An 11,276-nucleotide genomic window follows, 5' to 3' on the forward strand; every position below is an offset into this window, starting at 1 on the left:
TTTTAAATATTAACTCAAAAAAATAAACTAATATATATATATATATATATATATATATATATGCGCACGCAAATAACAAATATACTAAAATGAATGAGTGATTCATTGTAGCCCCTCATATTTTTTTTATTCGCTGCTACAGTGTGGTAACTTTTTGTCATTCATGTGAAAATTTGTTTGCCTTTAAACCATGAATATTTTTGCCTTTTCATACTATGCCCTAGACATTATGAATTTGTTCGAGGACATCTGGGTCGATTCAATATATTTATAAATAGTAAAATAATAAAAATAACCGAAGTATAAAAAAATAAAGGGTATCGGAAGGTGTATTTTAGTACTTGTGTTTTTTATATACAATAAAATTACACATGTATTAAATCCAAGAAATTTAATTCATTTGGGTTAGGGGTATTATGGTATTTTAACCTTGGGGTTTTTTCATTGTTAGGTCAAGGGTAGTTACATAATTGACCATTAAAATAATATTTTTAATTTAAAAAAGCTTCTAGTACGTGTAGTGCATGCGCTAATTAATGCCTTGAAGCCGCTGCACATTTTGCGCGACACGTGCAGCAACTTTGGGCGTTTAAAAAATGAGTTTTTATCATCTTGTGTTATTCATCGTTGTTTCCTTTTCCATTTGGAGTGGCGTGTGGCATTCAGATGTTGCTGGTTTATCATCGATAACACTTTTTTTTTCTTTCCCTTTTATTTCTTTCTCCTTACCCGATAAATACAAATGATCCTCATTGTTTTTGATACTTCAAATTTGGTCCTTTTAGTTTTAATTTTTGTATTTTTTTTTTTAATTTTCCCTTTTGTTAACGTTTTTTTTTTTTCAATTTAACTTTGCCTTTTAATTTCTTTAGATAATGTTTTTTGATTTAGTCCTTTTACTTTTAATTTTTAATTTTTGTCCTTTGTTCTTTTGTCAAAGTTTTTATGAATTTTAATTTTATTCTTTATAGTTTTTATTTTTTCAATGATAATAATGATTCCAATTTAGGCCCTCTTCTATTATTTGTTTTTTTTTTTCTTGGTCTTTTTGTCAAAGTTTTTATAGCTTTTAATTCTATCCTTCAGATCAAGTTCATGACTTTTATTTTTTTCAACAACAAGTGATGGTGGTGGTGGTGATCGTAATAATAGTAGTAACAATAGTTTATTATGATGATAATAATAATGATAATTGTAATGATAATGATAATAATAATAATAATAATGATAGTTATGATATTAGTAGTAATAATAATAGTATTAATAATGATGATGTAAAAAATGATAATAATGATAATAGTAGTAGTAATGTTAACTAAAGTAGTATTAGTAATTATTATAATGCGAGGGAGAATAATAATAATAATAATAATAATAATAATAATAGTGGTGATAACAATGATAATAATAATAGTAACAACAACAATAATAATAAAGTGGTGATGATATTGATAATTGTTTTTTAAAAATAGTAAAATACTAATACAATTATTACTCACAATGATAATATAATAATAGTAATAATAATAGTAATAATAATAATTTTAATAATGATAGGAATAATAATAGTAGTGATAATGATGATATTTCCTATTAATATTATTAATAATAGTAATTTTGATCTCAATTATTTGAATTGTTATTTTTAAAATTTTTTTATATGATTATTATTTTTATTATTTAATATTTAATTTATTATGAATTTAACTTTATGATTTTTTTTAAATTGGATATTTAAGGTGTGATGACTTCAATCACAACTTTAAAAAATTAATATATATTTTTTAAAAAAGTTTAATAATTCTTTTGTAATTTTTATTATATTATTTTTAAAATCACGAGTTTAATAAATGTTTTATCACATTTATTGTGATAGATTTTTAATATTTGTTTTGTATTCAATTTCAATACTTGAACATCACCCCACAACAAAGGGTATATAAATTAAGAGCGTGTTTGACACTGTGGTAGTGGTTACTTTTCAAATAACTTTTCGTGTTGAAATGCATGTTAATGATGTTTTTTTTATTTTTTTAAAATTATTTTTGACATCAGCACATTAAAACAATCTAAAAAATACAAATCATATTAAATTTTAATAAAAAAAAATTTCAAATTTAATGGGAACGTGTTTATACCACATTCCCAAACACTTCCTAAACCTAATATTAAACATAAAATATATAATTTATCTTTCGTTTCACAGAAGTCATCCATGCCAGTATCTAAACTATAATGCTGGCACGCAAAGAAGTGGAGAAAGGATAAGAAAAGACAATTGATGGCATGCTAATGCCACTGCACACTAGAGTTTTAAATCTCACTTTTGTAGTTATCTCTAATGTTATGCGGGGCTTATGCGGGGCCCTATGTATTTGCTAAATAGTAAAGACCCTCTCCTTGTCTTTAGTGTAAAGTTATTGTGAAACTGCACCTGTCCCCACACACTTATGAGTTATGACATTAACAAGCTTGCATTCATGGCTTCTTCTCTCTTCAGTAGACACCCACTATTACCCTTCTCTGAGTTCCAAGTCACTTACTTATTATCACTAACACTTGCTTTTCACTTCATTTTTAGTCTCTTTTGGGCTTCTTGCTGTCCTTTTTTATTTTATTTCAGTGGAGGAATGAGTGAAGGGGTGTCTCTCAAGGTGAAGCTGAGTCTGAGTATGGTTTTTGTTGAGGTGTTTCTTTTGATTTTGAGTGAGTATTTTGACTCTTATTTTCTGTTTTATGGGTTTTGGTTATTTTTGCGTGATCCGTGAGTTTTCTCAGATGGGTTGTTTCAAGCTGATGTTTTTTGTGGAGTGAATGTAATTGGGTTTTGGTAACTTTATGGTTTCCCATGAAGGGTTTGTGCAAATGGGGTTTCTGGAATTTGTTAATTTAGTTGGTTTGTAGCCTAAAGTTTTAGACTTTGTGTAGGGTTATTGATTTGATGTTAGCTGATATGCAATATTGACTCTTTAACTTATTGCCCTTTGTTGTGTTGCTTTATCTCCTGTTGATAATATTAAAGCTATGATCGTTGTTCGAGCGTAGTGTGTCTTTTGCTTTGTTTTTGGTAATGTTTAATGTGATGCGGTTCTAGGTTCGGTGCTCATTTAGGTTTCCTTTCATATGCACATGAAAAATAAAGAAAGAAGATTTTTGTCAGGTTTGGAGTGATTTCAATTAATGTGATTTTTTGGAAAAATTTGCTTTAGTAACTTTCTGCCTGTAATATTGGGTGTAATTGTAATGTGTTTCTTTTATTTTTGATGTGATCAACTATACCTGCCATTTTGGTGAGGAGTTGGCTTTCAAGTTGTTAACATGATTTAGGTTCTGTTAAAGCATCTTTTGCTGACATGATTCTGAGAAAAGCAATGTTTTTGTTACGTATACCCAACTGATTGTGTAGTTTTATATCCTACTTCAGGAGAATCATTCGTTAACAAACGTTATGATCAGGGGAGAGGTCAGGTTTTTTTACATATCTTTGGGTATTTGTACTTAGTATGGTGATTAATGTTAAGAAAATTGGACAGGGATCTATGTGGCTGGTGCATGGCTGATCGGCCATGTAGTGCTTCATTTGTTTATAAGCTATGCTTATCTTGCTGCATTACATTTGCTCTCGGAAATATCCTTTCTAGCCTGTTTTTTCTGTATACAAAACAATAAGTATTATGCTTATCTTGCTGTATTGCATTTGCTTCAGGTATTCGGATTTTTCACTGGTTGTCTGATTGTAAATTAAGATTCAAATGATCCCTTTAAATTGCATTTGATTTTCAAGAGCGGTTGACAATGTAGTGGTGCATGGATGCTTTTATTTTTACATATGCTTCACAATGAGCCCATCCTTCTGCTACAGGTCTGAATGAATGTCACTGCAGCCCATTCAATAATCATGGAGGCTCATTGTCAACTGACAGAAGAGTGGATGGTTTTCTGCCTGAGATCTCTCCAAATTCAGCTCCTCAGCCCCTTCTTCCTCTTCTTGCACCTTCTCCTTTCGCACCTTTCACAAACATTACTATCCCAAAGTTATCAGGTTAGTCTGGTCAATTTTTATTGTTTGTGGCATTTGAGTTGAAAGGCCCAATTTTGTTCTAAATATGGTGATGTCATCTTTTTGTAGGACAATGCACGTTGAATTTCACCGCTGCTCAAAGTTTGATGAGAACGACATCAACTGATTGTTGGTCTATTTTTGCGCCATTGCTGGCTAATGTTATATGCTGTCCCCAGTTAGAAGCCACCCTTGCAATTCTTATGGGCCAATCCAGTAAAGATACCAGAACTCTTGCTTTAAATGAGACTGATTCAAAGCATTGCCTTTCAGATATCGAGCAAATTTTGGCCGGTCAGGGTGCAGAAAGTAATGTGAATAAGATATGCTCAATTCGTCTATCAAATCTCACTGGAGGGTCTTGCCCTGTTAAGGATGTCAATGAATTTGAGGGCACTGTGGATTCTTCTAAGCTTCTTGCTGCCTGTGAGAATATTGATCCCGTTAAAGAATGTTGTGATCAAGTTTGTCAAAATTCCATATTAGAAACTGCTACAAAACTTGCACTAAAAGCTTCTGAAGTATTGATCATAGCTGGATCCCATGGTTTAACTGAGCACTCAACAAAGGTTGATGATTGTAAACATATTGTACTTCGATGGCTGGCTGGTAAACTTGAGCCTTCCCGTGCAAAGGAGGTTCTCAGAGGACTATCTAATTGCAAAGTTAATAAAGGTGAGTTTTAAAATGTGGATGTTACAAACTTACTTTTCTCTTATGGCTAGAAAGGGCATTTGTTCAGTTGCGGAGAATCTTGTGATGATTGCATGTGGCACATATGTGGGTTTTCAAATAATTAGTCAAGTATTCTTCTAATAGATATCTTTTGATGCCAAAAGTGATTATGTATCTATTAGTGTGCATGCAAGCATGTAATATGCTTCAGCAAGCTGCATCTTAAATGTCTTTTGGTGTCTCTTTGGTGCTTTGTGCATTGGCAGTCTTGCCACCACAACGCACACAAAGCAGATTTTCATTGAAGGTGCTCGTAGATCCCACTTGTCCTTTTGTTGAAAGTAATAATGACATGTTTGATTCCTTACAAAAAATGCTAACTTTCCATATGAGATGTGCTACTTTATGTTTGCTCATTGTTAGTATTTTTATGGGGGTTGGCACATTGTTCTTGATTCTTGACTTTACCTAGACCACGATCCCTTCAGCAGGCCTCACCAGTAACTGTTCTTTTCTCATTTGTTTTTGTGCTTTCTGCTTCAGTTTGCCCTCTGGTTTTCCCTGACATGAGACATGTTGCAAAGGGCTGTGGGAATGAGATTAGTAACGAGACAGAATGCTGTAGTGCCATGGAGAGCTACGTGTCTCACTTGCAGAAGCAGAGTCTTATAACTAACTTGCAAGCTCTGGATTGTGCTACAACTCTAGGAATGAAGTTACAGAAGTCTAATATTACAAAAGATGTTTATAGCCTTTGTCACATAACCCTTAAGGATTTCTCCCTTCAAGGTTGATATTTTCACTGTTTTTAATAATTCATTTTTTCTTTTGTGCCCTGTCTCAAATCTCAATTTCCCTCTCTCGATACACTGTTGAGCTTTTTCTGCCAGATAAATTTAAATCAGATACTAATCTTTTCTTATTTTGCTATTTTGATACGATTCTGGTGATTGACAATGGCACACCTCAGTTGCAAAACAAGGTAATACATGTACTTTATGGAACAATTCTATGAAATTTTCTTTATGTTTGCAAACTTAGAACCCACATAAGCATGCCCAAATTATCAGTGCCCATTGAGCACCTGACAGAAAATCTGATTTCAGCCTTGGGTATCGGGCAGTTGATTCTAACCAATTCTCATGTGTTTGTTACCATGATTAGCGTTGGCAAGTGGATTATAATTGCACAGAGTATCTGTAGCCTGTGTTATTTGTATAGAATTGAATTTAATGTCTTTGCTTTATCCACTTCTTTTCCCTTTAGAGTCTGGATGCCTTCTACCAAGCTTGCCATCGGATGCAACATTTGACCATTCCTCAGGGATCAGCTTCATCTGTGATTTGAATGACAATATTCCTGCTCCATGGCCATCAAAGTCTCAGTTATCAGCACCGTGCAATAAAAGTATGTCCTAGTCATGATTGTTAGTTTGTTGGATGGTTCTTCATTTTATAGTTGAAGTTATTTTGGCTATTTAAGTTCTTATTTCATCTCTTCCATATTCTTTGATGTTTACCTGAACTTATTTGATTTACAGCCATCAAAATCCCAGCACTTCCTGCTGCTGCCAATGCTCAAAGTGGTAAGAATATACTTATGCTCATGCTTCCACTAGAATACCACTATCCAGAAAACGAAACTAATGTGTTTAACCATCAGAATTCGTAAAGCTGGCTTTGGGATGTTAAAAAAACCATCCTATCATAATGTTTGCATTATTTGACTCGAATCAATCTGTTAAAATCAGATAATATGGATATTACAGATGATAGTGGGTAAAAAAACCTAAGAAATGGCTATCATGGGTTAGGTGGTGGGTTGGGATTTTTGAAGCCTGGTCTACCCAACCCAACCCTTATACCCTATACTCTTTTGTCTTTATATTTGATAGTTTGTAGATTGAGTATTTATTTTTATTTTATTTAGAAATGTTTCGACTTCATAGTTTTTGGTAGTGGACTTTCTATTATATTTCTTTAATGAACAAAAAAAGTTTGTCTCTTTATTAAAGAGGAGAAGTGAGGTAACTAGAATTTAATGGCAGTGCTAAATATAAAAATTAGACCTAACATTGTGGGTGCAATGACACCTGCAATTCATATTGTAGGTTTGTCTCTAAATATGGACTCATAAAAATTAACAATATAAGCTCAACCCGTGGATATCTGTAATATCCATAAAAAAATCTAGCCCATCCCAATATATCCAACCAACTTGGGTCCAAATAAAATTGAATGGGTCGGGTTTACAATTTATAAAATATTAGAAGTTCGGCTGGATACAACTATGAGTCTAAACCCGACCCAACTATATCTATGAACACTTAGTATGTATGATCTTGAGTCCTGCAACTCTTTCCTTAAAGCAGTCATGAGATTGAAAAGTAGGAAGGTTGTAGTTATAAAAATAAACTGATTTAGAGTTACGTGCGCAGAGACCTCATTGATTTTTCATGTTATTTACAAGTATCTTTGATCTTCTACTTCTGGCATAGCATGTGAATTGGATGGCACATGTATTTTTGTAATTTCTTAGAAGAGTTGGAAGCTTTACGAGCTTTCATTGATATGGAAACATCCTCTTTCATTCCAAAAGGTCCACTGAAAACACTTTTCCGGGAGACCTTAACCCCTGTTATCAATACCACAAACTTCAGTGAAACAGGAAAGAGCACCCCATCTACTTGTGTGCTATTCCTCAAATGTATATTTATTTATTTTACGAGTGTTCCTCAATTGTTCAAGTTGGTTTTGCAACCTAGATACTGGATTAGAAGGAAGGCCTTTCATTTTCCTCACCAAGAACGATTTTAACTTCACAATGGCCTCTTCCCGACTAAACATCTGTTGCTTCACAGGTCTTTACAATGAAGATGTGATCTTTTATGTGCTGTTTGCTGCCTCAGCTGTTACCATGATGCTCTTGTAGTCTTTTTGTTTGAGCCATTCCTGCTTCCTCTTGGCATCGAGAATGCTAGCTTGTATGATACAAATTTTTTATTTGTTACTTTTAAAATGAGGGTAATCATATAGAAGTTAGATAGAAAGAGGTCGCGCATGCCTGACTCTCGTCCAAACCAAGTGTACCTGGAAGAGTCTCAATCTGGTATGAATCAATCAAGCTTGCTTTTCTGATTGTACTAATTCGTGATTCTTGCATGCATCTTGTAATAATATTTTTTTGTAAAGAAATGCTAGGAAAAAGTGAGAGAGATAATATTGTATGTAGCAAAATCAATATAAGATGTTGTATGGACCCCTATTTGATTGTACTTTACCATGTAAAAGAATTGGATTGCTGGTCAGCTTGAGCTTACCTTGAACCATTTATTACATTCTTAAATAGCAGAACCATATGTAGATGCTAAATTATCTCTGCACTGACAGCATTGCTTAGAATATAAATCTCATTTCAGCAAAAAACGATGTTGTATTCTGGTTGGTTTACATCTTGTAACGCTACTTATAGAGATATATTGACAGCATTGAAAACAAGCTTTTATTCCTCATGGTTTACTATCAAGTTTTGGGCCTTCGAATTTGCCTTTTGAACTGGTAAGATCATCTTGTTCTTTAAAGATGATTTCTTAAATTTTCTGCATCTCAATTTGGTCTTTGTACTCGTTCACTAGAGGTACCATGTCACAATGCTTACGCGCATGGAAACAGGCAAGGTGAGGATGCATTTTGGTTAGCAAAAGGGACTATATGCGACGAGATTATGTACTGTTTTGAGAAATGCGGTGTAAATCAAGTTTCATGTTTGGAAATGAAAATTCAAAATTTTTTTAGTTTAAATTTAAATTTTTTTTTTTTTTATAATTTCAGATAATAAAAAAAATATTATCATAATATATTAAAAAAAAAATTTTAAAATGCCACACGTATTAATATACCAAAAACAAGTCAAATGTACCTAGGGTTATGCGTGTTACCCATAAGCCTCGTCCATTAAAAAAAAAAAAAAAGAAGATGTATGATGTAAGGGATTGATATTAATCATTTTTTTATCTTTATTAGTTTTTAAATTTGTTTTTTAGAAGTTATTGATTTGAATCTTATAAAGTAATCATATAAATTTCAGGATTATTGAAAATTTACATGATTATTAAATTTAAAGTTTGTGAGATTAGTTGAGATACGTGTAAGCTAATTTAGAAATTAATATTAAAATAAAAAAGAAAAGACCACGTGTCTTCGTTTTTGAAATGCATTTCCCTCATGAGGAAATGTATGAAAGGATGGGTGGCATGCACATGGCAGTACAGGCCCTCGTCCCCTAGACCATTTGGAAATGTATAATTCTCCAAGATGATGAAGAGCAGGTGAAAAAGGACGATAAATGCGAAAGATTACCATCGATAAAGATGATGGATGTGGGGTCCCTTCTCCTAGAGAGTGATAGCCATATTCGGCCCCTTTCTCAAGGCCTCTAGAAAGAAACAATTTGTGGCAGTAGTTTTTGAATATTTCTTCAAGTAGATGGAAGCATAAATTCCAGCACATATCGCATCTAGCAAGGTCATGTTTTGGCCTCCCTAAAGTATTGATCACTAACAATGGTCCATAGTCTCCAAGGCCTTACATCGGCCGTTGGTTCTCCTTGCCTCACACTCCCAGACAAATGCTCAAATTAAAAAGGTATTTTTTTAAAAATTAATTTTTAACAAATCTCTATTTGAATCACAATGGGCTAAATTCATAAATAAAAACCTCTTGAATGGGTTTAAGAAGAAAATTGAAGGGGCAAAGGAAGAATGAGTTGACGTTCTAGATAAGATCTTACAAGCATGCAAAATGATCTTGAGAGGTGTAGCTCAATTGGCTGGATCATGTTTTTGCTTTTCAAAGATCACCAGTTCGAGCACCACAAGCTTCAGGGCCACTGAAGATTTACATGGTCGTTAACTTTAGAGTTTTGAGGAATTAATTGAGGTACGAGTAAATTGGCTCAGACACTCAATGTGGTTGCCCCAGCTCAATAGGCCTCCAATCTCTCTTCTGAGATAAGTTCCAATACCAAGCTTTATTAGAGTAATTACCCATATATGAAATAATTGCTTGCGAAGATGTAGATAAGGCAAACAACTGTGGATATTGAAGCTTTAAAGGTCCATGTTCCAGCCATGAATATGTTTAGAACTGCATCCTCATTTTGTTTCTGACTGAAAAGTGACAACAATTCTTCAATCCTGTTGAAAACATCACCTTCATCATGTATGATGGAATATATACTAGCTAGACCATGTATCTAAAAGAGAGTGCTAGAAATAAGAGAGACCATCTTCAAAACAATTCTGATACTTCTTGCAGTCCACCATTGTGTTCGTCACCCAGACGTCTACGTACAAGAAAATCCCTTGTACTGATCCGATGTTGGATTAAAAGTCATAAGATTTCAATTTTTGAGGGAGAGAATATTACTAACTCAACCTAAAAATTTAAATTTTTAGATAAGATTCTAAGATATAATTTATATTATTCTCTAACATATCATTTCTAGTAAAAATTATTGAGGCTTGAAATCTGCACAGATCCACGTTACTATGTATTTAATTTTTATCAAATAAATTGAGATAGTGAGATTTAAACTCGTGACCACTTGATTATTAAGATTTTAATACCATATCAAAAAACTAACTCAACCCAAAAACTTAAATTTTTAAATGAGATTCGAGATATAATTTACATTATTTTTTAACAACAAATCCTTTCCATAATAATTTAGTGAATGTGAATTTACTTGGGTACGCTACTTTATCAAGTAGTTTACTGTAAGAGTTGATAGTACGCTGCCCATTGCCTCAAATTTTCTTTATGTGTACTCAAGCTAACCCCATTTAATAAGACAACAAGCTGCTGAAGCTGTGATGTATCTGAAGATCTTAATCGCCGATTCCATCTAAAGTTCCAGTGTCAAGATTCTGTTCTAATATTCTCTATTTCCACCAGTGTCTCTGTTTTGGAGGTTGATATTTCATGAAGTCATGGGAAACAAGATTGAAAAGTCCCTGCTTCTAGCCGTTTATCTATCCAGAAACCTTGAAATAACACTTATTCTTTAAGATATTTGAAGCTGCCGAATCAGAGTTAATAATGGAGTATATTCCTTTCCAAGCATGAGATAATGCAACACTGAAAACTGGAAGGCCACCTTCCATCGGCAAAAGAAGGCTTATACTCCTTTTTATTTGACATGGAATTTAATCAACTCTTTAAGAAAATGCAAAAAAATAACACACACGCGCGCGCGCGCACATATATATAAATATATATCCTACACATAAAGGAACAAAATCATGTGCTAAAAACTTGGAATAAAATAATTCTTTTTGTGGTGCTTTCCATGCATAAAAGAAAACATAATTGGTGACTTTTTCTTTTTTGGTAAGCAAAGTTGTCAATGAAATCCTCTATTCTTTAGAGCTCTTACTTCATCAACATGGGTTAAACTTACCCAGCTCAAATTCAATGGCCCTTTTTTATCTCCTACTATTAATGTTGTTTTGGTTCTATCCTTCTGCAACACAATCACTTCC

The 11,276-nt window shown here is 33.1% G+C and overlaps 1 protein-coding gene across 1 annotated transcript; it reads left to right on the forward strand.

Moving 5' to 3' along the window:
- Nucleotides 1-2,422: 2,422 nt before the first annotated feature.
- Nucleotides 2,423-8,106, forward strand: LOC118059158 (uncharacterized GPI-anchored protein At1g61900). The gene is made up of 8 exons (XM_035072009.2): nucleotides 2,423-2,706; nucleotides 3,863-4,042; nucleotides 4,130-4,735; nucleotides 5,279-5,524; nucleotides 5,706-5,717; nucleotides 6,002-6,142; nucleotides 6,276-6,320; nucleotides 7,596-8,106. Exons 1-8 carry the CDS (start codon nucleotides 2,451-2,453, stop codon nucleotides 7,664-7,666), a joined length of 1,557 nt encoding a protein of 518 aa, XP_034927900.1. The 5' UTR covers nucleotides 2,423-2,450; the 3' UTR covers nucleotides 7,667-8,106.
- Nucleotides 8,107-11,276: the final 3,170 nt, after the last annotated feature.

The sequence above is a fragment of the Populus alba genome, chromosome 4 (assembly GCF_005239225.2).
Source record: "Populus alba chromosome 4, ASM523922v2, whole genome shotgun sequence".
Classification (NCBI taxonomy): Eukaryota; Viridiplantae; Streptophyta; class Magnoliopsida; order Malpighiales; family Salicaceae; genus Populus; species Populus alba.

Coding starts and splice junctions, on each gene's coding strand:
- LOC118059158 (XM_035072009.2), top strand. CDS start 2,451: ATGAGTTATGACATTAACAAGCTTGCATTCATGGCTTCTTCTCTCTTC. Junction 4,043..4,129: donor TACTATCCCAAAGTTATCAG/GTTAGTCTGGTC, acceptor ATCTTTTTGTAG/GACAATGCACGTTGAATTTC. Junction 6,143..6,275: donor ATCAGCACCGTGCAATAAAA/GTATGTCCTAGT, acceptor TTTGATTTACAG/CCATCAAAATCCCAGCACTT.